General features: G+C 49.1%; 1 protein-coding gene across 2 annotated transcripts in view; it reads right to left on the bottom strand.

Moving 5' to 3' along the window:
- MSRA (methionine sulfoxide reductase A) overlaps window positions 1-27,610 on the bottom strand; it is a 378,257-nt gene that overhangs the window by 11,738 nt on the left and 338,909 nt on the right. Inside the window, exon 6 of one of the 2 annotated variants that reach the window (XM_068553109.1) lies at window positions 24,501-24,583. The exons of the other annotated variant lie outside the window; for it this stretch is intronic. Within the exon in view, the coding sequence (XP_068409210.1) occupies window positions 24,533-24,583 (51 nt within the window). The 3' untranslated portion in view covers window positions 24,501-24,532. Of the gene's footprint in view, window positions 1-24,500; window positions 24,584-27,610 lie in introns of those variants that run through there. 2 annotated transcript variants of the gene reach the window in all.

Raw genomic sequence — 27,610 nt, 5'->3', positions numbered from 1 at the left:
ACAGGAAATGGATCTCTCTCCCTCTCCCCCTCTCCTCTGAATATATCTCTAAGGGGTTATAATCTGCTTTTTCATATCTGAAATCAATTAACGACAACCTCTGTTTCTGTTATATCCTTAGCGTTTAGTATACAAAAGAATCCACTTGTCACTTTTCAAGGAAGCCAAGGACACTGGCTTTCACCTTGTGGATGAAATGCAGATTTCTTTAAAAGGAAAGATCCTTCATTCTGAAAGGTTGAATAGAAAAGAACTCAAAGCAAAATGCCAGCTGCTTAAGTTTAGAACATTGAGTTCAGCAAGGCAAAGGAACTTTTCTGAGTACCACCATCTCTCATTTACGTATGAATTTCAGGGATTCAGAGCCTCAGGAAAGAATATTTGTCCCAGTGTGAACTGAACCGTCCTGATTTGCCCAGGACCAGGGGCTTCTCAGGATGCGGGGCTGTCAGTGTTAGAACTAGGAAAGTCTGCGGTCAGTTGGGCTGGCTGGTCACCATGACTGTAAAATGGGTAAAGAGTTCCTGTCGATCACACCTCAAGCACTAGGCAGCTTGTTTCACCTGTCTGGGTCTGCGCCTCCGTTTCCCCAACTGTAAAACGAGAGGATTCAACTAGGACGTCACCCTTCTGTTACCCATGTTGTCTCTCTGAGCCATGTGTTCCAGAGCCTTTTCTAAACTGTGCTTCTTTTTTTTCAGATAACTATCTTATTGAGATATAGTCCACATACCATAAAGTTCAGCCTTTTGAAGTTGACACTTCAGTGGTTTTTAGAATAGTCTCAGAGTTGTGACTATTTTTTTTCATTTCCACTGCTCAGACTGGACAATTCTGATTCCAAGTAACCTAACTTTGTTCTTTCTTCCACCAACTCAGCACCTTTAGTGATTTTGTTTCTGCTTAAGTTATCGTACCTTTGAATTTTTATTTAGTTATATTTAATTCTGCAATTTCTGTTTAGTTCTCTTTTTTAATGCAATTTCTATCTCCTTATTGATATTCTTTGTCGGTGAGCACTGTTCTCAGATTTTCCTTTCATTCTTCAGTCGTGGTTCCCTTTAGTTCTTTGAGTGTATTTACAACAGCTGATTTAAAGTCTTTGTCTAGTAAGTCTTACTTCCGTGTTTCTTTGTTTGTCCCATAATTTCTTCTTGAAAACTGGGCATCTTAAATAATATAGTGGTAACTGAAAATCAGACTACCCTCCCCCTCAGTTTGTTGCTGTAGCTGCTGTTCATTTGTTCACTGACTTTTTGGACCAGTTCTGTAAAGTGTGTGCTCCCTTTCATGTGTGTCACTGGTGTCTCTGCTTGGTCAGCTAATGATTGGGCACAGGGTTCCTTACCTGTCGGGAAGCAACGAGACTTCTACCCTTTGGCCCTCTGTGTGTTGGAGCAAACACAGCTTCAATGCTACAGTGGTTTTTAACTCTGCCTTTTCTCTCTCTCTTTACTTGTGCAGGGCTTTTTGTTTTTCTTTGGCTGCACGGCAGGGCTTGTGGGATCTTAGTTCACCGACCAGGGATTGAACCTGGGCCTAGCCATAACCCTAACCCTAACCCTAACCCTAACCCGGGCCGCCCCCCACCCCCCCCCCCCGGCAGTGAAAGCACCAAGTCCTAACCACTGGACCACCAGGGAATTCCCCTACCTGTGCAGGGCTTTGAGGTCAGCCAGAGGTGAGAGAGCAGGGCTTTCTCAGGTATATACATACTGCGGTCTGGCCATCCTTTCATCAACTGAAGGACATCTGGGTTGTTTCCAGTTTGGGGCTGTTATGAATAAAGCTGCTCTGAACATTCAGGTATCGGGCTTGTCTGAACTAAGTCTTAATTCTCTTAGGCAAAACCCTAGGAGTGGGACTGCTGGGGCATGTGACAAATGTACATTGAACTTGATAAGAAAGTTCCGGAGCGTTCTGCATTCCCACCAGCAATGTTTGAGAGTTCCTACTGCGCGCATCTTGTCGGCACCCGGTATTGCCATTATTTTTTAATTTAGCCCTTCTAACTGGTGTGTAGCAGTCTTTCAGTGTGGTTGTAACTGGCATTTCCCTAATGACTAATAATGTCAAGCATCTTTTAATGTTCTTATTTGCCTTCTGTATATCTTCTGTGGTGAAGTGTCTGTTCAGATCTTTTACCCATTTTTAAATTGATTTACTTGTTGTTATTCTTGAGTTTTGAGAATATATATTCTAAAGTTGCATTTTGATTTCAAAGGCACAACCCCTACCCTGAAACTCTATGTTTCCCATGAGCATCTTGGCTCCACATCTGTAACATATTGTTTCATATTTTATATTGTATATAATGTCTGTATCTCTCTTCTACGCGCACACACACACACACACACACACACACACACACACATAGCATCTTAGGCAATTTTCTTTTTCAATTTAGTTCAAGAAACATTTATTGTGTCCCTATGAAGGCACCATACAAGGTACCAGGGAACCAGAATTGACTAGCATATGGTCCCAGAAACTGGTGAACTTCAGTTTTTAAGAAACGTGGTCTTAAGCTGGATTAAATTGAGAAATACATAAGAATGACTGCACGTAATACATCAGCTTTTTGTGTATAAAATTAATTATTTGTTCAGACAAACAGTTGAAACATGTTTATTATGACTTTATAGAGGCCACTAATTCTCATTAGAAAATCCTTTCTTTATTTATAGTCAGAAGTATTCCTCATATAGTCCCTTGCCTAAAGTAGCATATATTGTGAAAGAATGCACTTTGCATTAAAAGATTTCTGCTGCAATTTTAAACGAATGCTTCTGTATTCTGAGCTCATGAAATGTGATGAAAGCCAAGTCATGTTCTCTTCAAAGACAAAAGTACACCAACTCTGCACATCTTAGCACACACCCTTTCCCTGCCGAGGAGTGGTGTCCACAGAGCAGCTCAGAAAAATGTTTCACGTAATTGCAGTACAACTGTCTATCTGCAGAACCACTGCAAGAATCTTCTCGAACACAGAGAAAATTAACTTTCAACAGTAACTTAAAAGGCAATTGTGATTTCTTAAAATCCTCTTACACTGAGTTTAAAAAATGAGACTTAGCAACTTTATTGTTTTTTTATTCACTGATTAAGACAATAAAAGTTGTGCTCATTTCAATATTAAGAAATTAAAACCTCCCTTGAGACTTCCTCTGCCCTGGAGCAGGTTACATCTGTCAACTGCAAACAGGCTGGCCAGCTTGCAAGCAGAAATTCTTCCTGGGGCTGCAATATGTATAACCTTGCACTGTATTGTCTAGGGCTAAGAATGAAATGATTGGAATTTTTTTATTATCAAAGGAAACTAAAAATAGGACTATGAAGTAAAATAAAATCTCTAAGAGAAAATGCATTTAAGATCTATTTTGCTTTAATGCTTTCACTTCCAGCCTCACATGGTAGAGAATATATGATGATGCTAAATAAAGAAAGAAAAGAAGCTTTTGTTGGTTTCCTCTAAGGCTTAAAGCTGACACAGTGCAAAGTCAATGGGAGGATGGCCCACAAAAGGCTGTTCCCTGTGATACTCTCAGTGTGCGGTCTAGGAGCTGTAGGTGACGAACCTGCGCTGCTTCCTAGTTTCAACTGCATCTCAACTTCTAAGCAGGCATCACTGGAGGACTCTTGCCTCTTCATTTCTTCTAATTGCTAATACAATCACAAAGGAACAAATGACACCCGAGTGGAGATAAGACGGAGGGGTCTGGATTAATGAAGACTCTATTCAGGTTGTTTAAGCTTCTTAGTAGTGAAGTACAGTCAGGGTTTTTTTTTTTTTTTTTTTTTGAAAGAAGAAAGGAAGGGAGAGAAGAAGGGAGAAAAGAAACGGGAACATAAAAAAGAAGGAATCTGAAATAGGCTATGGGTGTTCTTTGCCAAAGCATAATTTAAATTTTCTTCAAGGCTCAGAACCAGTGGGAGAACTGGAACTCTCTCAAGAGAAGATGGCAGGAACATAAGCTAATTATACAACTTCAATGTGGTAACGCCACCATATAACCGGCACATTTTCCGGTGAAGGCGATCTGAGCCCGTGTAACCCGGAGGTAAGACAATGAAGACAACGGCGCTATATAGTTAAAGCAGTACTTTGTATCCCCAAGTATCAAAACTTCCTTACAGTATCTCAGGGGTTCTCAAGTAGATCATGTTTGTATAGATGTTAGTGACAAGACGGGTCTGAATTCTATTCCTGGCTCTACCAAACCACGTGACCTTGAGGGCTGGCCATCTCTTCTGCAAAATGGGGATAAGTGACCTCCCTCTCAGTGCTGTTTTGAGGAACAGATAAGATTACATATTCCATTCCAGCAGCCCTGCTCCTATGGTGTTAGTTATTTTTTAAGATGTTATGATCTTTTTGAGCCCTTGGAATGTCCCACTGCGGGAAGTGGCAGGGATTACACCCAGAGAAGGTCAGAAAACCAGAGCCTACTGACTGAAGCCTCATTTCACCCTTTCCTGTTTTCCCAGACACATCCAATGAGTGACTTCATGTTTTACATGCCATGCAGATTTTCGGTACTTCGGAGGCTGCCTGGGGACCAGACTTGCCGCACCAGAGTCCTGGGGCTTGGTCCACGCACGAGCGCTGGGTGTCGCAGCTGCACAGCCGTGCAGGGCACTGGCAGCACCCCTGGGGGAGAACCTGGACACAGTCCTCGGGGGATAATCTCTTTCCCTCTGATTTTCTCTATGAAGAAATATCTTGACTGAAGTTGATTAAGACCCCCGTGAAAATCCCGTGTTTCTGGCAGGCAAGGAAGAGAATGTGTGTGCAGGGAGAGCAGCAGAGGTGAAGAGGAGCTGAGAGCTGACGTCCCTTGAGCCCTTACTCTGTGCCAGGCACTGCCCTGCGTGCATCACGTGTGCCATCCTCGTGACAGCCCCTCTGACTCAGCACAGGGAGGTGGGGAGCCAGGATTCGAACCCAGGCAGACCGACCCCTGAGCCCCTGGTTCTTAACCGCTCACTGTGGCTGCCTTTTACCTAAAAAGTATTTCAGGCCCACTGACAATATACCTTGCCCACAGTGGAATATTTATATTATCTGTTTTCAACATGATGGAAAAAAATTAACTTCATCTAAAAACTTGATGGATGTCAAGTTGAAACTTGAAGGATGTCAATTAAGACTGGTCCGGGTTAGTGATCCTGAGAACCTCCGTTTTGATACTTCTCCTCCCAGAGCTGTGGCCATTTATCTCTGGCTTTTGACTCCTGTCATTAAACTAGTTCCCTGCTTGTGACAACACAGATTTTCTGCTGTGCTGCTGATCTCAGGATCACCCCTGAAACAAAGCTTGTCAGTGTGTCCACTGCTTCTGAGAAAGAATTTTATGTCTACTGGCTCTTCTTTACAATCCTGTTAATCCGCTCAGAAAATCTCTGCATCGCCAGAGCAGCTTAAAGATTTAAGGGATCTGTGACGAAACTCCCAGTACTGATATCTGATCCGGATTCAGAATGCAATCATCATAGGAGGCAGAATAGGCATAAAATAGAAATGCAATGAACAAGTAAGAATTTTGATAAAAATACAAACCATCCTACACTCCGGGTATTGTGCTGTTTAGACCAAGAATGACTCACTCTCCATTATTTCCTGGGATCCAGACCCTTCTCTTTACTTCCTTACTGAATCCTACCACGCACCCTCCCAGAGCTTCAGACACGGCACAGCCCAAACTGGAGCCATTCTTCTTCCTCTCCCAAAGCTGTTCGCCTTCTCCTGCTCCCTCTCTTTGTACACAACACAACCAGCCACCTATTCCCCAAGCCATACATCTCACGGCCATTGTCAACTCTCTCCTCGCCGATGTCTCCCAGCAAATCATATTCATAAAGCAAACCTTGACACTTCAATCTGAATGGTGCACGAGTCCACCCCATCCTCAGTGACACTTCTCAGGCTGGGCCATCACCATCCTTTGCCTCGACCGTTGCTATAGCTCCACATCTGGACCTGCTGACTGACGTCATGACCCTCAAATCTATCCCCAACCCTGACCAGGAGCCAAGGGGAGCCGAAGAAAGGCTGGGGGTGCTTCGTCAACCTCCACATTGTGAAATACAAAACTCTGTCACATGCACAAACGACACAAAGAAAATGTCACATCTGACAAGGCAAGACTCAAGGCCGTCCTCAGCACAAATCTCACCTTGGTTCCTTGAACTGTATGTATTTCTAGGCGTTCTCAGTTCGCCATAAAGGTAGGTCCAAACAACATGTTTCAGAGGGATAAAGAAACCGCCCCCCCCGCCCCGCCACGCTTCACAGAAATCAAAGGAACAAGCACGGAACAGGGGAGACGCAGCTCACATGTGAAAAATAACACATTTTTTTGTTTGTTTGGGAGTAAGATATCGGCTTGATTTATGCCAAGAGGGAAAAGTGGGTGCCTTGAAGATAAGTAAGCAAGGTATAGTTGCCAGTGCAGAGGGGACAGAGCCAACACACCCTGGGCTGTGCTGCCTCAGATCTGCTGCCTGATGTTCCCGAGGTAAGTTCTAGACTGCCTGCTCTTGGGCTCCCCAGCGCCGCCTCTCCCCTTTCTGTGCTTTCACTTCCTGTTAGGCTATCCCACTTACCTGCATGACCTGGCCAGGTCACCTATCCTGTCTGTACTTCAATTTTCTCATCTCTAAAATAAAAATGACAATATCACCTTGTAGAGGTGTTTGTTGGAAATTCACAAAACGTCTCATTTTCCAGAAGGATAACAGAGGCTCAGAGAGGTTAAGGAACTTGCCCAAGGTCACACAGCTAACAAGCTGCCATGACTGTTGGGTACCACATTCAGCCTGCCAGCTGGACTTTCTCTAGCTGCCCTGGCTGAGCTCATACAGTCCCTCTGTGCTATCCCTGCCCCACACAAATGGATGGGTCTTGCTTCTAGTTCCAGCCTGGCCTAGGCACCAGGCTGTTCCTGTCACTCCACAAAGAACTGGATACAGTGAAAATCATTAACATTTCTTCTCCATACCGTGAAAACGCAGGGAACATGGGCCTTCATTTCTATTATATTATTTGGATTCTTTTCAGTTCACTAGAAATGCACTTGCTGCTGAGAGCCTTAACCACGGAAAACACTGTGAATAGCTCCTCTCTGTCACCCTCTGCCCCTCATGATGCATCCTGTACACGTGTATGAGCGTGTGTGTGTGTGTGTGTGTGTGTGTGTGTGTGTATTTCCCTCAGAGCTCACCTTCAAATCGCGCCACTCCAGCCCCGTTCACATCATTCACTCCAGTGCCCTGGTCGCCATCAGGTGGTAAAAGTCTGCTCTAAATAGTTATGGATATTGGGTCCTTGGCGTCCAAGTTCCAGCGAAAGAAAAGTGGCAGCTGAGGTGTCAGGGTAAAGAGAAGAAAGAAATGCGGGGCACGGAACACACGTTTTTATTCTCTCTCTCTCTCTTTAAGAATCTGGCACAAAGAGCTCACCTCCTTCCTGTCAGGGATGGAACAGTAGTGACCTGGCAACAGTCTCAAGCCAGATGTCACCCTCATCTGGTTGCCTTGGCTGGTTAGCTGTTTGGAAAGAGCAGCCCAAACACGGGGCAGGGGGGCTCCTGGAGGCTGCAGGCAGCGACGCTGGTGCCGGCCCTGGTGAGGCCCTGCTCCTCGGGGGGCATGGGGCGGGGCCGGGGGCGGGTCTGTCAGAGGGGGGCTCTCGCTCAGACGCCAAGGGGCCCTTGGAAGCGCCCACCGCTCACCGCTCCGGCTCCCTCCTGACGGTGAGCTGCCTGGTCGCGTCCCCAGCACCGGGGCACAGACGTGTCCTGCTATTTTACGAAGACGAGGCTCCTGGTGCATTTGGGACCCCCATAGGCGTCCCCATCCTATGTCCGTAGGACCACACTCTGGGATACAGATGGCGGGAGCAAAGCGGGGCGCAGCCCCTGCTCTGGAGTCCTGTGCCGTGGCCACCGCAGCTTGGCCTTCGCGGGCCTCATCCAGGCTGAGCCCGAAGCGTCGCTGGGCGCCCTGGGGAAGCAGGCAGAACCCTGGGCAAACACCCCAGTGAGGAGACACGCGGCTGCCACACGCAGGAGGGAGAAGGCAGAGCCTGGGGGCGGGCACAGGCCACGTCCCGCGTGGTGGCCGAACACTGAGGGGTCTCCGACTGAAGGGGGGCCCCCGGGGACCAAGAGTGTCCTCTGGAATGAGCCCTCTGGCGTCACCCGAACCCCAAGCTGGGCCCTCTAGAACAAGGCCGCGCGCTCAGGCGTGTGTTTGTACACACGTCAGCGTGTGGTGAGAGGGCGGCGTGCAGCAAGCCCTGCCAACAGGTCCGTTTTGGTCACCATCTGCCGCGGAGAGCCCGAGCACCTGTCGGGAACAGCTGCTGGTGGCAGCCCGTAGGTGAGGGAGGGGAGCAGCCCCACCCCGATGGCCTGTTGCAGGGAGCACGCCGCCTGTCCCCGCAGAAATGCCAACTGTTCACTCTGAAGCCCATGCCAGTTCGGAAGGGGTGCGATGAAATCCCGCGCCTCTCATCACTTCCTCGCGGGCAGGGCGGGAGGAACAGCGATGCCCTTCCCTCCCCGGCACCGGGCGTGACCGTCGCTTGTCACAGGGGCCCAGGAGAAAGGCATGCAGGAAAACTTCCGGGGCAATTCTCCCCTGGAGCTGGGAGCCCGAGACTCCCACGCCAGGGTCCCTGCCTCGCTGTCTGTGGAGAAAGGGCAGTGACACTCCGCTTTCCTGGCCCCGCGGGCAGCCAGACGTCCCCCCCGCATCAAGGGGTCAGAGGTGAGCCGGAAGTTGGAACGAGCACGAGAGGATGACGTGGTCTGGGGTCGGGTCCTCTGAAGCATCTTGTTCCAGGTAAACAAAGTTGACTTCAGTAAGGTGAAATTAAAACCTTTAATATTATCACTTTTCATAAACAAGTTCTCCAAAGTGAGGTATGTACTCCCCTGCCCACCGTGTCTTTAAGTGTCTGTCATTTATTAGAGGCTGGTTCCCTGCAGCTGCTGCACGGTTAGCCTGCTGAATCGTGTAAGGCGTCGTCCCACCTCCTCGCACGGCACAGGGGGACTTCTGGTTGGCTGGTCAACGTCATTTTTCTCCCAGGATGTCACACAGCGAGGCACCTTCCTTCTGGAATTTTCACATCGGCTTCCCCTGGTCTGCTGGCTGCTGTTCCTTTCTGCTCAGGCTGCCAAGCTTCCAGAAGCTTCACTGGTGCCTTCGGAGGGCCTTCCTCAAACCAGTCCCGAGACATCTGAATGGGCGGCTTCTAACTTGCAAGGGCTGGTAAACGAGAATCTCTGGCTTTATACGTGCGGAGGCCTAACACCAGAGCCCTGCGGGGTAGAGGGCCCTGGCTTGACTGCAGGGACTTGGTGACTTTTCTTTTGGTCGCTCAGAAGCTGTTTTCTCTTGTGGTTTTTGGCAACAGTACTTGAAGCTACTCTGTAACTTGGAGGTCCATGCTTGGGCCGTGGGTTCAGGGGCCAAGGTAGGCATGGTGGTCTCTCTGATTTCCCAGAAACAACGTATCCCAAATGGGAGGAGGGCACAAGCTCTCCCCCAGTGTCGGGGCCATGCAGTGCAGGGAAAATACAACTCTGGGTTTAAACCTCAAGTCTGGAAAATTCCCTACTGACTCTGTGCGCAAAGCAAAGTAACTACAAATACCACCCCAAGGTAACACTTTGCTATACTTTTTAAAAGAGCTTGGTGGGGCTTCCCTGGTGGCGCAGTGGTTGAGAATCTGCCTGCCAATGCAGGGGACACGGGTTCGAGCCCTGGTCCGGGAAGATCCCACGTGCCGCGGAGCAACTAGGCCGGTGCGCCACAACTACTGAGCCTGCGCGTCTAGAGCCTGTGCTCCGCAACAAGAGAGGCTGCGATAGTGAGAGGCCCGCGAACCGCGATGAAGAGTGGCCCCCGCTTGCCGCAACTAGAGAAAGCCCACATGCAGCAACGAAGACCCAACACAGCCAAAAATAAATAAATAAATAAATTAATTTAAAAAAAAAAAAAGAGCTTGGTAACCCACAACTAAAGCCTCTGTGAAAGGGGCTCTTCCCGCCTCTGTGGGCACGGTGTTTCTGCGGCTGGTCTGCTTCACCACCCCTCCATCCCTCTCCCACCCTCCCCATGAGCAAGGAGCCGGCTTTGGGAAGGATGATCTGGGTGCCTGCGCTTCCAGCTGCCGCCAGGGAGCGTCATGGGTGTGGGACAGTGCACGTGGGGTCCTGAGGGTTCGCTGCTTTGGAATGATGACCGACTCTGGGCTCTCCTCTCCGGGGAAAACTGTGGGTGCTCGGAAGCTGTGAGCAGAGGAAGAAAGCAGCCAGTAACTGTAGAGGCTGAAGCCCGCTGGCGCTGCCCTCAGTGCGAGGCGCCTGGCAGGGCTGTCTCCCCTCCCAGGCAGGAGCTGGAGTGGGAGACAGGACCCTCCAGGAGAGGTCACCTCACTAGAGCTTCCCCCAGCTTGAGAGCAGCTCCCTCTCAGCCCAACGCCCAGGCGTGGTGGGGCGTGAACCCACAGCACAGCGCCGGGAGGTGAGGATGGTACAGGGAGTGGGCAGCGACCCTCAGCCAAATGCACTCAGATGGGAGACTCCGGGAGCCGAAGCAAAGAGCTTCCCAAGTTCGGGGCCTGTCCTGCCTTACTTTCTTTTTTTAAATGGTAAAATATACATAATATTCACCATATTAAGCATTTTTAAGTGTTCAATACATTAAGAACATTCACATTATTGTATATAACTATCACCACTAGCCATTTCCATAACCTTTCCATCTTCCCAAACAGAAACTCTGTACCCTTTAAACAATAACTCCCCATTTCCCCCTTTCCCAGCCCCTGGTAACCTCTACCCACTTTCTGTCCCCATGAATTTGCCTATTCTGGCTCATATAAGTGGAATCACACACTGGATTACTTCACTTAACATAATGTCTAGCTTATTTCACTCAGCATATTTTCAAGGTTCATCTATGTGGTAGCATGTATTAGCATTTCATTACTTTTTAAGGCTCAATAATATTCCATTGTATGTATATACCACATTTTGTTTATCTATTTATCTGTTGATGGACACTTGGGTTGTTTCCACTTTTTGGTTATGTGAATGACGCTATGAAAATGTGTGTACAAATATCTGTTTGGGTCCCTACTTTCATTCTTTTGGGCATATATCTAGGAGTGGAATTGTTAGATCCATGCTAATTCTACATTTAACTTTTTGAGGAACCACCAAACTGTTTTCCCCAGTGGCTGCACCATTTTACATTTCTACCAGCAATGCGAGAGGGTTCCAATTTCTCCACATCCTTGCCAATACCTGCTGTTTTCTGATTTTTTGACAATAGCCATCCTAATGGGTGTGAAGTGGTATCTCATTGTGGTATGTGCATTTCCCTAATGACTAATGATTTGAGCATCTTTTCATATGCTGATTGGCCATTTGGATATCTTCTCTGGAGAAATGTCTATTCAAGTCCTTTGCCCATTTTTAATTGAGTTGTTTTGTTGCTGTTGAGTCGTAGAAGTTTTTTAAAAAAAATATATTCTGGATATTAATCCCTTATCAGATATATAATTTGCAGATATTCTTTCCCATTCTGTAGGTTGTCTTTTCACTTTCTTGACTGTGTCTTTTGATGCACAAAAGTTTTAAATCTTGATGAAGTCCAATTTATTTTTCTTTTGTTGCCTGTGCTTTTGTTGTGACGTCCAAGAAATCATTGCCAAATCCAATGTAGATCTGCACTAAATCCACTGAAAATCCAATGAAGATTTTCCTCTCTGTTTTCTTCTAAGAGTTTTATAGTTTTAGCTCTGAATGTTAGGTCTTTGATTCATTTGGAGTTAATTTTTATATGCAGTGTAAGGGAACTTCATTCTTTTACCCTTACGTTCAGTCACAAAACTGGATATCCAGTTTTCCCAGCACCATTTGTTGAAAAGACTGTCCTTTCCCCATTGAATGGTCTTGACACTCTTGCCAAAAATCAATTGACCGTATATGTGAGGGTCCAGCCTTCCTTTTCAATACTGTCCCTTACCCTTTCGTTTCTGCCGCCACGTCAGTATCGTGGCTGCCCTGAAAGGCTGACAACCGCTCATCCCCTACATCTTCCAACCAGGTCATTACTGCCTCCGGGCCACGGCCCCCAAAAGCAGGTGCACTATTCAAAGTCAGCACGGATAACATAATTCTCTCCGTTCTCCCACATCTGTTCCCACTCCTGTTTTCCCTTTCTCAGTTCCAATGCCAGCCACACAAGGGGGAACCTTAACGCTCCAGCCCTCATCCACGCACCGTTTATAACCACGACTCCCCACACAGACTGAATAGGTCATGAGGTCCTCCTAATCTTATCTCTGGCTTGTCTCTTAAATTTATCTCCTCTCTTCCGTTCTCTCCACCACTGCCTTAATCCAGGCTCTCTCTCTCGTCAGTTTTCACCCATCACCCATCTCCCGCCCCGAGGCCCACCCAGCCAGCCCAGCCCCCAACACTTCCTCCAGAGTGATCGCGGAACGTGCCAGTCTGACGTGGTCCCTGCTACTTAGAGTTCCTCAAAGATGCCCCCTCTAGGAAGGAAGGCAGTCTATCACCCCTCCACCCTACACACACACACACACACGCACACGCACGCACACGCACGCACTGCCTCAGATACACCGGAATTGCTCCTGGTCCCTAAGTATCCAGTTTTAATCCTCAGGCCTTTGCACGTTACTCTCCTCCTGTCAGGAGAGTCTTTGCTCCCACCGTCCACCTTATTGTTCCAAAGCAGCTCAAATATCACCTCCTTTGTGACAAGTTCTGGATCGTCCCCCCGAGACCATCTGAAGCAGAACTTCACATTGTTCCTTCATACGTGTTGCACACCCTCTGTAGTTTATTAGCTACCACAACGACGGTAATAATCTACATAACCTCCACCGCCACCAGCCCCACCTCCATAAAGATTTACCTAAATTTTAATAGACTCCAAAGTGGAGTCTATTGCAACACTACGAGGACGCCTGGAGACCACCTGTCACAGTAATGCCACAGTCGGCTGTTCTCTTGCACGTTTCTTCCCTAGACAGTGAGAGACGTGAGGACAGGGACTGTCTTCTATTCCTCTCTGCAGCCCCAGAACAGGATCTGGCACCCAGCAGATGCTAATACTTATTTGCTAAATAAAGGAATGACTTCAAGTGCCCACTTTAAAGTTTTGCAGCCCTTGGAAAATTCCACCGTTTGGGCAGCTGCTCACAGCCTCTGTGCAAATAGGCAGTTCATCACTCCCAAGGTTGGCAGCAGATCTGCTGAGCTGAACTCAGTCCTCAGGCTTTCTCTCAGAGCCGGCCCTCCACCCCAGCGGAAGCCACATCCGACTCTCTCGCCAGGGGCTTCTCCCAGGGAACGGGGAGAGGCTCCGTGCAGCCCTAGCATTTTGAGCGCTATTTTAAAAGCGAATTCAGAAGCAATGGTGGCATTTTTTCCCCCTTAAAAACAACTCCTTTGACATAATAAGGTTAAAAAAGAAAGGAAAAACCTCATCCTGCTTTTCCTTTCAGCTGAATTGAAAAAAAAATCCCCAATCCCCCAGTTCCAGCTGGCAGACCGCTGGACTCTCAGCTTCCGAGAAGAAGGGGAGCGGAAAGATCAGCCCTCAGCAGCTGAGAACTTATTTTTGGCTAAACAGCTGGTGGAGGACTTGCTGGCAGCAGGCAGCATCTCCCTGCAAGGATGCAGCGGCAACAGCGCCATCCCAGCAGAACTCCCCGTCCGGGCCTGGGTACCTGGCTCTTAGCTTCGCAGGGACAAGTCGGAGCTTCTCGCGGCCAAAGCAACCCCGGTGGCCAAGGACCTTCTGAGGAGCCTTTAAAGGAGAAAAGGGTGCTCAGCTCCCAACAAAGAGGCTCCAGGGGAACTTCACTGTTGGCCTCAAAGGAAGTTCTCTTTTGGAAAAGGGGAGAAGACCAGCTCTGTCCTGCTCTAAACCCGAGACCAGGACCGGCAGGTGGGATCCCATAAAGGCAGAATGTAGCCACTTCGTTACAAAGAAAAAACCCCTCATCCAGAGGTCTCTGACGGTGGAATGAGTTGCCCTAGAACTGTGTAAATAGAGGCTGACTGGCTTACCAGTTGCCAGAAATTTTATGAGGGATCCCTGGATGGAGTGAAAGGAACTTAGTTTCTTAAAGCTGGGAAGGTCAGTGGAGACCAGTTAGGGGTTGATGAAAATTATCACTGTGGACAGGCAACTAGACAGGGGACACCTAAATTTTAATAGACTCCAAAGTGGACTTTTTACACAAAATTACACATTTGTTGATTTTCTCTGATTAAAACCACAGAGTAAGAGCCAATCTTCTTTACTTTGTGCTGAATCCACGCTATCTTTTGTAATGCTGATGCTACAGCCCAAGTTCAAGGCTTTCCACATCAACATGAGAGAGAACAGAGGGTCTCTGCCTACTTCTGCTTTTCACTAAGTCGTTATAACGGGCTCGCTTCTTTGCTTCTGCTTTTTTCACTTGTGATAATTTAGAACAACAGGATTAAAAAGTCCTAAAGACTATGAGAAAACAATGTTCTTCAAAGAAAGCTTTTGCATTTATATTCCATCCAGATATCCAGTACTCCAGAAACATCTTCATATTCAATGTGGAATAACAGAAATCCAAAGCAAGAGAACATGAAGTCGGTAGAAGAAAAAATAATTTTCACTGGCAGAGAGTCTCCAATTCAAACTCAGAGGTTACCCATTATGTGTCAGGTCCCCCCTTAGCTACCACCTTGATGAAGACACGCCAAAGATGGGACCCTGTCCTCTGGGGACATGGCGCACGCGCTCCACGGCACTCAACCCACTGCGCTGCCCACCTGGGCTGTTCTCACCTCTCCTCGCACCCCCCGCCCAGTCCCATGGACTCTCTGCTGGTCAACAGTTTGTCCTCTGGTTGCTTTTATTTCAAAGGAGCTCAATCCAAGCAACATTTGTTAAACTCTCACAAAGTACCAGGGTCAATGTTAGCACCTTGGAGGCGTAGGATTCAAAGGTGAGTAGCTTCTAAATATGTGTCCATTTGTTTGTTTGTACCTCCACTTTATTCCCCAAGCATTAGAGGTGGCTTACAAAAATAAACCAGGACCAGGGAAAATAGACATGCTAAGGGAAGGTCAAGCCAGGAGACAAAGGAGGAATACACACACCACACACGCACATCACAGAGTCCTACATGGCTGGTAAGGTAAAACCACAAATTTGACCCCGTGGATGAACAGGACATAGTCTCCAAGCCGTCTGGGGATGGACAGCAGCCCTTATACCAATTTCTTGGTATAAAAGCATAGAAGCTGGCACACGGCGGATGCTCTAGGCATTCACTGTTTAGATGCCGACTGGGGCATCAGAACACAAGGTCACTCCTCAAAGCACGACATCCAGCTGAATAACTTGGGCTGGGAGGGTCAGAGAAGGCTTTGCTCAAGAGGTCTCATCTCCGTTGGGCTACTTTGATGGGGAGACTGCCCAAAGTTCCCAAGCCAGTCATCTAGGATGGAAGTGGTGCTATGAAGAAAAATGCCACACAACTCCTCAAGCAATGGCGACCCCACTAAACAGGGCGTGCTGGCCGCATAGGGGTTGGAACCTGAGTTTCAGGGCCACACTCTGGATCCGCAATTCCCTAGGCTTGGGCAATGCCATTCACTGAACAACCTCGAGGTTCTACCTGGGGGTACTGGTCATGGAACCCTTCTGATGGCAGTTTCTTTGGGTAAAGAGACAAGGGCATTCAACAGTCAGAAACACACCACCATCTAGAAAGTTATAATCCCCAAATTAGCTTCACCCCACACCTGAAGTCCGTCACTCTAGGGAATCTGAAATGACCAACAGTCATTCCCCAAAGGTTTAGCAGCCAGGTCGCTCTTTCAGGGGATCACAACGTGAGTACTCAATGCATAAACTTCAAAAACTAATCCCAGTTGCGCTAGAATGCTTATCTGCTTTTCCTCCAAATAGTATTTTCCTTTAGTGATAAAGCCTCTTATCGCACTGAAACTCCAAATAAAGGAACGTGAGAAGTTATTGAAAAGTGGCATCTTCTCCCACTGAAGCACTGCATCTTCTTTCAGAGTCCTTGCCACTCTATGTGTAGAGAGAAAAGTGGTGGGGAGGGGAGAGGACTTCCCAGGTGAAGGACAGATGGGTCTGAAAGACAGCGGCCCCAGCTGAGCGTGTGCGTCATCTCCCCGGGGAGGCCTAGTACTTGTACCAAGGACGGGACCCTCAATAACAACACCATCTCCTGCTTGTCCCTGTAATTCAACCGGTGGTTGGGGCCAACGGTCCCAGTTAGCGAGCGGAAAAACCAACACCCTGCAGGAAAAGAAGGTGGAGGATCCGGCCTCGGAGGGGGACACCCAGCCTGGGAGCTGAAAGGTGCAGCCAGGGGACTGTGGGAAGGGGGTGGGGAGTGAGCGGCAGTACAAGGGGGCTATTCCAACAGAAACCACAATCCACAGTGGACAAGGTGCAGCCCACGTGAGCTGGACCCCACTTGGAGGGCCCGTGAAGATGGACAGAAACAGGAATCTTGGTGAAATGCAACTTCTGACTCCAGCTTTTGTGGTGTGCTTGGGAGCACTGCTTTACAGTCTTACTACAGATTATATGCCTCTGAGACCCACAGAAGATCGGGCATCTACAACCTCAAGTCTTTGGCATTTTGGGGGATACAAGGCAAAAAGAGGCTGAGAAACACTCTCAAAAGTAGTCAAATGCTTTTTCGCTGGATCAGGGAGGGATTCAAATTGTCCTCTGCCGAAAGGCTATGTCGGTAGGCAGGGTGGACCCAGGGTCAGCGGACATGCAGACATTCTCAACATTTCATTACAAATAGAGGAGTGGCGGCAATGACCGTTCTCGGCCCCGGTTGAGGCGCTCGCCCGTGCTCTGCCAAGACCTGCAAGAGCCTTCACACTGGCCTCAGCCCTCAGCACCTGCCTCCCCTGCCCTCTTCACCTCACCACGGTCAGACTGCTCTTCCTAAAACACATCCTTGGCCATGTCATCCCTCCGCTCAAAAATATGGCTAAATGTTTCCTCCACATTTCGGCCTCAACCAAACTTTACAATTTCAATCCCTCCACTCCCCACCCCCATTCTACATACATCCCGTGGTTCTGCCCCCGTGGACACGCTGACTTCCCAGAATCACACCTGGTTAGGTTACTCCTCCTCCCTTACCCATCACAGCCCTTTGCAAATACGTGTGCAGGTGCATGCATGCATGTGTGCATGCACACACACACACACACACACACTTCCACACCTGGTTGAAATCCTACTCATCTTTCCAGGCACATTCCTCTGGAGCATGCTTCCTCTGGAGGGCCTTCCTGGTTCCCTGGGTTAGAATTCAATGCTCCCTTAGGTGTGTTCCTAGAGCATCCTGAGCTTACCCTTGATGTCACACTGATCACACTGTTCTAGGTGGCTGTGTGTGTGTGTTAGTTTCTGCCACTTGAATGTAAGGCAGCTGGATAGCAGAGACTGAGCTGAAATCCTTTTCATTAGTCCCACCACCCTCCCACCCATCCCAGGCTTAAAGGCAGTGTCTTAAACATGGTAGCCACTCAGTCCGTGTATGAATTGAATTGAGTCTGTAATTGCAGATCATTGATTTGCAGTCAATAAGCATGGACAATATTGAAAGGGACTCTGGATCCAATTCTGACAAATAACCACTCCAATATTAGATAGATATTGGATGAGCCAACCCACATTTGTACTTCAGTCCACATTATTTAGAAAGTAACTGATGCCATTTGAAAGAAGAGGTCCTAGTTTATTATTGAGAGCAGTGGGAGGGGTGGAAAATGAGCTGGCCGTGGAATCGGCTCTGTCTCCCAGAGCTGTGACTTCGGGTAAGTCCCACAGCCCTTCTGAGCCTTGGTTTCCCCATCCATAACACGGATGTGAGAATTCTGCGCCGTTAACAAGGCTGCTCAGAGAAGAGATGAGATGATATTTATAAAAGGGATTTAAGAACTAAAAATGTGCTATTCAAATGAGAAAACTTACATAACCATTTTGTGAATCCTACTGTGATAAGCAAATTTTTGTAGTTAATACAACGTTAATCCCCCTTTTTGGCCTGGGTAAAGAAGGGATGGGATAGATAGAGTGGGGAGCTCTATTTATTGTTGAACACCCCTGTGTTGGTAATGGGTCCGATACTTTGGGATAGCTTCTCTGAAAATGCAAGCTATTATCTGTGGGGACCACAGGGTTCTGGCCGCCCAAAATACAGATACAGAGCGTTAACTTTGGTTTCTCTACAATGAAAACATTGAATGGTCGCTTTTGGTTTTGGAAAGGTCAATGAGGAAAAACTCATCGTAACAAGGAAGATGAAGAGACTGGTAAAATATTTAAATGTTATTATAAATACACAAGACACAGATGCCATCTAGCTAATAGTTCATATCAGCCCCCTAGAAACTCAACCATTAACACTGGGCACGTGGTCTCAGGGTCTCTCCCATCTGCCGTTGACTTTACCACCGATGGCAGAAAGCTTACGCCACACCAGACCCAGGGGCCAGCTGTATGGCTATGCATCCATCACGCTGCCTGCAGACCACATGACTGCCCCTGGGGCACCTTCGTGCCAGCCTGATACATGTAAATGCCTGAAGCCCGCATAGTGACCAAGTAGAAAGGCACACGTGATGCCCAGGGGCCAGTCTCCAAACTGTCTCGATTCAATACCGGCATGCTCACCTGTCAGTGCGTCGCTGCACATGCTTGCTAACCACGGGCTAACCAGACAGCTAGGGAGTCACGCTGCCTGATGCAGGTCATCAACCATACAGGACAGCTGCATGCTAGCTGGTCCCGAGTTGTTATCATTCCCGTGCTGTAATCAAACGCACAGAGTATTTCCATATACTCTCTGTGCATATGTAACTATGCGTTCTATGTCTTGTCATAGCACTGTTCACACAGCACCCAGGAGTGCATCACGTATCATGGTGACGTGTGCCAGGCACGGAATGACTGTGCCTAGACCTTCTGCCTAGACCACAAGGCCCATTGTCACCAAAAGCCAAGAAACATCTCTTAGGTACAGAGCAGGATTTGCTGTAATAACTTTGGATTCAAGTCTGAAAACTCCATTATGGCAAGTTAGTTGGAAAAATGGTGTAAAAATGCGCCCAGTGGCAAGGACACACACATCAAGCTGGTGTCGCATCCACTCTAAAAGCAGAAGGGACTCTGACGCCTCCTCATACCCTGGACAGAAAGAATGGTGGGGCTCTGCATCGTCCCCCCATCCCTTCTCCCGGGACTCAGGGGTAGCTACAGGCAGCTGAGGTCGGTTCCGTTCTCGTTGTATAACTCTGCTCAGAAACTGCAGAACATTTCTTCAGCATGGGAATGTTCCCCTGAGGTCAGCTGATTTGACCCTCCGTACATCACAGATGAAAAGCTGAGGCCGAGGGGTACAGTGATGGCTGCTGGCCACACTGCAGATTAAAGGCTGATGTGTATTCACAGTGACACGCTTAGCCACCAGATTAATTTTTAATTACAGTGTACACTTGGCTACTGTGCACATTTACTGATAACAAAAAGAGCATCATGGCCAGACCCAGAGAGAGGAAGGAAGCGGGAGATGAGAGTGGTATGTGGGGCTCAGGACCGAGAGCAGGTTGGAGGTGGGAGGGTCCAGAAGGGAGGGACACTGGGCTGGACTCAGTGCCCGGCTCTGACTCTGACCAGCCGTGTGGTCTCAGGGCAGCCTCCTTCCCTCTCTGGCCGGCCGCTTCCCGGGCTGTAAACGGAAGGAGTCAGCCTCTACGATCCCTTCACACTCACAATTCAGACAGATTCAGGAGGTATAAGCATCATTCATCGTGGAAGGAAGCCCTGGCGTCAGCCTGATGAAATTTACAAGGGAAGGAGACAGACATCCGTCCACTCAGCTCTGGCCAGCCTCATGACCCCTCCCTCACTGTGACGGCCTCGGGCAACTGTTATCATCACGCAGAGGACCATCCTCGGCCTCCTTACCTTCACAGAGGTGAACCTGCCACTGCACGGCCAGGAGGAGAGGTTGTGATTCACCTTGTTTTCTGAGCACCCTACGTTCATGCAGTGAATTCTTTTAAATACGAAAGTCTGAAAACTGAGTCTAAAACACCAACTTTTAGAAATGCAGAGAAATGTTTCAGAGGTTTCTATAGATTAGGAAATGTTCACTGCATGGCCAGCCCTGTGGCAAAACCAGGCCAGTGACCCAAGTCCCTAGGAAGTGGAACGCAGTATTTTAAAGCTGTCACCATCTGCCCACTCACTGCTCCATCACTTCCTTCTACGTGGGACACGTGAAGCCACAGACAAATGAGGCCACGAATTACTCTTCTTGGACTCAAGGGCAGGGCAGGCTGGGACAGCGGGTGACAGACGTGTTAGGTGTGGTGGGTGGAAGGAGAACGGGCTTCTGAGCCTGGCTCATCAGGGGTCAGACGGCAGGAGGTGTGACTCTGGGAATCACCCACCTCTTCTGGCCTCAGCATCCTCATCTCTGTCACGTCACTGCTGGCTTTACGTGACCTCTAGCAAATCCTCTTTGACACATTCATTGGATTTACTACTAGTAAAATGTGCACAGAATTATCAGTGAGTGATGAAAAATATTTTAATAGAGTTTTCATTAAAGATATGATCTTGGTTTAACCACCCAGAATGCCACAGATACCTACAACTGTCTGCTGGGTTCCAGGCAGTGTACAAGACACCTCATAGACAGTCTAGTGCCTTGCCCCAGACAGGGCCAATCTAAAGAATGATGCCCATTTTCAGACGAAGAAATTGGAACTGAAGTTGCTAAGGACATAAAGCCTCCTCCGTGTCAGAGCAGGACTGGAACCTGGGTTTCCTGCTGTCACAACGATGACGAATAAAGTTCTTATCTAAATGGGTCAGGCTGGGTTGATTAAAGGTTGAAGGGGGAAATAAAAGTCAATGCAGAATTAAGTTAATATTTTTATAAAAGCTGACTCCTATGAACTCAGAATGTTGATAAGTAAGTTCCAGAACTACTTCACTCGGTTTTTGTTTTCTGAAGCCCCAGAACATGAGCTCCATTTAAGAATGGGTAGAATTCACCTTTAAAAACAGCATCTCGTGTTGTTTTTAAAACGTAATTTTATATCCTTCATTTTTTCAACTTAAAATGGAGTTAATGTGTGTCCACACCTCTTGGGAGACTCAAGTAAGATAAAATGTACAAAAACAATACGAGAGCCATAATTCTCTAAACAAATGGAAGGTGGCATTTTATTGTTGTAATTATTACTTTGCCTTGGTAAATATCTAAAAGTTTCCCACAGCATCGTGTGACAATGATCAGCCGTATAAGGATGTGGTTTAACTGGCAGTTTTCATTTTGTCCTCTGTGACGTCACCAGTGCCCGCCAGGATGCCGACGGCCTCCGGGGGTGGGTGGCAGAAGGGGCAGGAGCTGGGCTGAGAGATCCAAAGGGCAGGGAGCCCTAACGGATGCGCCTAATCAGAGCTGACAGCTCGCCAGACTAGCTGCTGCTCACCTACCCCTGATGGACCCGTTCACCAGACAACTGCCAGGCCCCCGCTTTTGCACAAGGAAACGACAGGCTGCCAACACAAGACCACGCCAGGACCCCCTCCACTCCACCTGGACACGCCCCCTCCCCTTCGTTTCCTCACAGCAAGACCCCAACTGGGCATGACACCCAACATGGGCATAGAGTATCCCCAAGTCACACAGACTCTGGGAAATTCTGAAAGTGGCCCAGCTGGGAATCTTGGGAATATAGAAGCGAGAGGGACTGGATCTAAGCAGGGGACACAGCAGAGGTGGCAGGTGAGCTGGGCTTGCGGCGGGAAGGACAAAGTGAGCAGAGCACGGGAGCAGGCGTGGGAGAGTCGGACACCCAGGCTGTTAGTATGCGCATGGGGGCTACTAGGGAATGGCCTTGAACTTCAGGCAAAAGTGTCTGGTTGTGGGCAAGGGAAACAGAATGAACATTATCCTACAGAAGTCTTTTCCTTTCCTGCTTTAGGTATACGTGTTTCATCACCATGACCCTCCCTGCCCCAGTTCCTTAGCTGCCTTCAACATCTTCCTAAAGTCTAATCAGAGAAAAGTAACTGGTGCAAAAATCACATGAGACAGCGGGAGAGTCTGCAGTCAGACAGACCGAGACGGTCTCTTCCACTTTGGGGAGTTATTTCATCTCTCTGAGCTCTGACTTCTCCATTTGCAAACTGGAGACGATAATACTTATCTCATGGAACATACGAAAATTAAAGGAAACTCAATATCCATTAGTTTATCATTACTTTTAATAAGTAGGAAACAATACAGACATGTACACCTGCATGATGCCTTTGCTCTGAAATTTTAAGAGTTGACACGTGACAGTCTGTCCCTCCCACCCTCCCTGAAATTCCCACGGACGGGGCCATTAAGGAATGGGTTACAACGAAGGGAGGGGCACCGTCTCCAGAAGGCCCCCCTTCCTCTCCTGGCTTCCAAGATACCCCATTGTTCTCCTCTGTCACTATTTACTCTCAGTCACCTTTGCAAGCGCCTCTTTTTTTTGCTCTCTCCACAACTGCTGATGTTCAGCCCTTGACCTGATTTTATAGGACACCTTCCCCTGGGTGGGTGAGAAAATTCACAATTCACTCCCTTGGCTGCAGAAACCGTTTAACCAGTCTTGACGTGCTAACAACTCCTACCTTTGTATCTCCTCTGCCAGCACGCCCCGCTTCCGACCTTTATTTCAGTGCCTCCTGGAAATGCCCTCCTGGATTGTCCAGTGAGGACCTCAGCTGCCACACGCCTCACACAGAATGCACCCCCCTAATCTCCCGACAAGAGAATAATCCTTTAGAATCACAGACTTGATCGCCTCACCCCCTGCCCCGCCCCACCCCAGTCATAAAGGTCCAGCCCGTCCTGTCACATCTCCCACCCCACTCTCTGCCCACCCCCAGGCACACCCTCCACGGCAACGTGCCTCCCACCGTTGCGACAGGTTCTCTCCTTGACCAAACTCTATTCAGGCTCCTCTGAACTCTCTCAACCAGGGCCTGACCTCAGGGCCTCTGTGTTGGTCTCCACATTGTCCAGTCGTAGCAAGAATCCTGCTCTGTCAGTTTAACCAGAACCCTCGCCCCTCCACGTCGGATAACCCTAACTGATGGGGTCTCCCAGGTGATGTCTGATCGCCCCGGCCTGCCTTCAGCAAGAATCCAGCTAGGTGGCTTTACCCGGATAGGTCCTCTCAGTGATCTCCATCCCCTCAGCCCCACCCTGCTCCATGGTGGGAAGTCTCCCCTCGTCCTGTTGTCTGGGAGTTAAGCCCCGGCTCTCCCCTACGGCAAAGCCCATGGTAGAGGCCCCCCTCGAATAATATCTTCCTTATTGCCTTTAACAAGTCACACTTTTTTATTTTTTAATAAATTTATTTATTTATGGCTGCATTGGGTCTTCGTTGCTGTGCACAGGCTTTCTCTAGTTGTGGCGAGCGGGGGCTACTCTTTGTTGTGGTGTGCGGGCTCTAGGCGTGCGGGCTTCAGTAGTTGTGGCACGTGGGCTCTGTAGTTGTGACTCGCAGGCTCTAGAGCTCGGGCTCAGTAGTTGTGGGGCGCGGGATTAGTTGCTCCGCAGCATGTGGGATCTTCCCGGACCAGGGCTCGAACCTGTGTCCTCTGCATTGGCAGGCAGATTCTTAACCACTGCGCCACCAGGGAAGGCCTTCACTTTATTTTTTAACAGTTCCCAAATAAGACTCAAATGTGAGTCCTTCTACCTAGCAGTTCTCAATCCTGGCTGCATCCTGGAAACATCTGGAAGCTTCTAAAAAAAAAAAAAAAAACTTCTCATGCCTGCGCCCTACCTCAGATTGGAGTTAACCATCAGAATGGGGTTGAGGGGTGGGCAGGAGGAGTTTTTTAAACTCCACAGGTGACCCCAATGAGCGGCCAGAGTTGAGAACCTCTGGCCTGAAAACCCTTTGCCTTCCCACCTAGACGAAGAAGGCAGTTCTGCCGGGGGCTGTGTGGAGAGGCTCCACGCTGACCGGCACTGCGATGATTCCCACATTAAACTGTCATTATTTGGAGGGGAGGAATTCTGAATTTTCATTCTCTGGATTCCAAGCGCTGGCAGGGTGGGTGCCTGGCAGTGTTTCTGAACTGACGGGAAGGAGGCAGAGCAAGCAGGTTGGGGTAGAGGGAGAGTCTCCAAGTTCAAGGCAGGCTCTACTACTTCTCTCCATCCATAAGGGCACAGAAGGTGTAGTCACACAGTTCTCCAGGGTGACACAGCCCAATATGCCAGGCATATTCTAATTTAAGGTACAAGCTCTGGGCGCATAAACTGTCCTAAAAGCGGCAGGTAAATGTCACGGTTAGCATTTTAATATGTAGCTTCGTGGAGCAAGCGTGGTCCAGAGTCATTGATCTGGGGGTGAACCTCAGCTCAGCAGGCATCCGTCACGTGAACTTGGTCACATCCCATGCCCTCCGAGCCCTTGGGAAAAAAGTGGGGGTGAGCAGGTGAAGAAGGTCCCTAAAGTTCTTTCCATCTCTAACATCCTACAACGCTCTGACCAACAAAATAGAAGTGCTTTCTCCTTAGCTGTGCGCAAACAAAGCAGAAGTCACTAAAATGAGGGTGACAGGGAGCCGGAAGGAAATTCACAAAGGCAGCCAGGCTCAGAAGTAGCCTACAATTTCACAACCCATCACTGGGCTTTGTCTGCAAAGACCGCTGAAAGAAGAGAGACGGGACTTGGAGTGGCCAGAAGAATAATTCCAATCGCACTTCTCCGAATAATGTACTTTATATTCTTTTTGAGTTCAAGGCCTCTGATATGCTTTCCAAAACATTTTTACAAATGTCAAACTCACTGTCAACCCTAAACCACCTGGAAAAAAAATAACTGACAGGCAGCTAAATTAAGGAGCTATAATTTCACTGAAGTGTTTCAGGGACCTTTTAAGCCACAAGAACCAAACTGAAATTGCTTCAGTCGAGCCCAGAAGCCGCCTGAGTAAGAAGAGACCACAAAACACTCCCCCAACCCCCCTACACTTTAAAATTGAGCCAAGTTGCTGAGAGGGTAGATCTTAAGGTTTGTCCCCATTAAAAAAACGTTGCAACTATCTAAAGAGAGAGATTAATTAGATTAAACATGGTGATCGTTTCACAGTGGATATGTATATCAAATCATCAAATTATACAGCTTCAACATGTACAGTTCTTAATTGTCTTAATATACCTCAATTTTGTTTTAAAGTGGAACCTGTGGAGATGAACTGGGGCCTCTTTCTGTCACAGGACCTCCATCACCCCACTTGCCATTCTGAGCTCCCCGTGACCGAAGGCTCACACCAGCAGTCCTACTGAAGCCTGAACCCCCCTCCCTTCCCCCGCAGACTTCTTGCTCTCCAGATGGCAGCGCCCTTCCCTGGACAGTCCTGACTCTCCCAGCAACCGGCCCCACGGACCCGAGCAAATCACCAGGCCTCGAATATTCCGCCTCGAAGGTCAGGTGGCTGAACTAGTTTTCTTTCATGGACGCTGCCCCAGCTCTAGGGAGAAGAAGTGAAGGTCCGGGAACTCTCTTCTCCCATCCAGCACCCCAGGAGAAGGCAGAAGCTCTAAGGAGGAAGACACTGGTGGGAAGCTGATATCCACAAGGGGGCGTGCTGGCAGCGCGGAGAGCGGGGTCTACGGCGGGTCAGGACGGGGCAGCATAGGGCCGGGGCTGCCGGGGTGATTCCAGTCCCACTACCAGCCACTTGGAGGCAGAGCTGGGCCTCTTCCAAGCACGGCCTTGTCCCTCCATGACTGGGCAGGTACATCCACTTAAAGGAAGGGTCCAGGAATGCCATTCTGGCCCTTGAATGACCTTCAGCCTAGTCAAGACCTCTGCCACTTGCCAAATCTGAAAACAGAGCTGAGGTGTCTGCCACGTGAAGCTGTAGCTAGTGGACCCCAAAGGCCTGTTGGCCAGATTTTCATGAGACGCTTTGGCAAAGCCCTTTCCTGGCACCACCTTTACAGCTTTAGATCAGGTCTCCAAATGAGAGGCAGGTGTAGAATGACAGCCGCTGGTCGTTTTGCAAATAGGGCACTCAAGGTGCGCCTCCCTCCCAGGGCAAGCTGAGCCTGTCCGCCAGCTGCTACCCATGTCTCGGCATGAAAAGCAGTTCAAGGGAGACTCTGGTGACAGGCATCTCCTCTAAACCAGCGCGGGTCAGGGGAGAACGATTAACGAGGTTCTGGCCCTGGACTCGCATCCTAACGACCGCAGTGCGAGAAGCACAGTGGTAGGGGCAGGGGATACCTGTGGGCAGGGCTGTCTCCAAGGCCAAAGGCCCCTGAGCTGCTGGCAGTGCTCGACGAGCTGGAGAAGCAGCTGGAGGAGGGCAAGGAGGCGGCCCCACCTGCTGAGGCAAAACTAAAGACCCACAACCAAGTAACACACGACAGTCCTTGCCCCGGCCCAGCGGGCACTGCAGGCCACCTAACCCCACCGGGCCTCAGCTTCCTCACCTGTAGAGTGGGCAGGAGGACCCCACACCACACAGCACGAAATGGCTTCGCAGTACCATTCTCCAGTCACATTCGACCTCTCCAGGTGCCCATTCGTGATTTGTCCCCCGCAAGTTGGCCCTTGGTGTACCTCTGGTCCCCTAGGGTCACAACAGTGACAGTGCCTGAGGCGGGGCAGGGAGCAGACCAACCCAGGGTGATTTTTCCAGCCCCCAGGGATGGCCCTGACATCAGGGGTCCCTGCCACAGTTCCTAGATCTCTAAGGAAAAGCAAGAGTCTCATCAGCTCCCTTAGGGTCTGCCCTGCCTCTGCTTCGACACTGTGGATGGGAGAGAATCTAGCACCCCTACCATCACAGGACGGGTGGGGCAAGTGCGTCCTTTGGTGGTTTAATCCAGCAACTGCAGAGAGAGGGCCAAAACCTAGAGCCTCCACCACAGGGGCTGGGCACATGTGTGTTCCCACCCCACCAGGCAGGCCTCTGGAGAGGCCTGACGCCAGCGTGAAAGGTGGTGGAAACTCCCTGGGGAGGGGCCAGTATGACAGACCCAGCTCCAGGATCTAAGCCTCACTGCCCCCTTCCTCCCAGCTCTTCTTCTGAAATGTTCCAGGGACTCTGACCCTCAGACCACTTCCTTCCTGAGTCCCTGGGGATGAGCCCTAAACAAAAGACCTCCTGGCTATTTAGTCAGGATGAAACAGCTAGAGAAGGTAGGGAAGGGACTGATTTATGTTAGGAAGGGGGTGGATCCGAGAGAAAAGGAAGGAGGGAGAAAATAATGAAATCCAGGTAAAGCTAAAATGATGAGCAGAGGCGAGTGCAAAGTGGGAGGGAAGGAGGACAGAGGTGGGGAAGATGAGTGAGGGAGAGGCTTAGGGGAGACCCACTGGGGGAGACACTGCCCAAGCATGCCTCCAGGGGCCATGGGGCATCCAGATATAGAACATTCACCCATCCACCCATCCATACATCTACCCATCCACCCATCCATCTA

This window comes from Eschrichtius robustus, chromosome 10 (assembly GCF_028021215.1).
Source record: "Eschrichtius robustus isolate mEscRob2 chromosome 10, mEscRob2.pri, whole genome shotgun sequence".
NCBI lineage: Eukaryota > Metazoa > Chordata > Mammalia > Artiodactyla > Eschrichtiidae > Eschrichtius > Eschrichtius robustus.
Note: the sequence above shows the minus strand (reverse complement) of the source record. Positions and strands in the feature narration are given on the sequence as shown.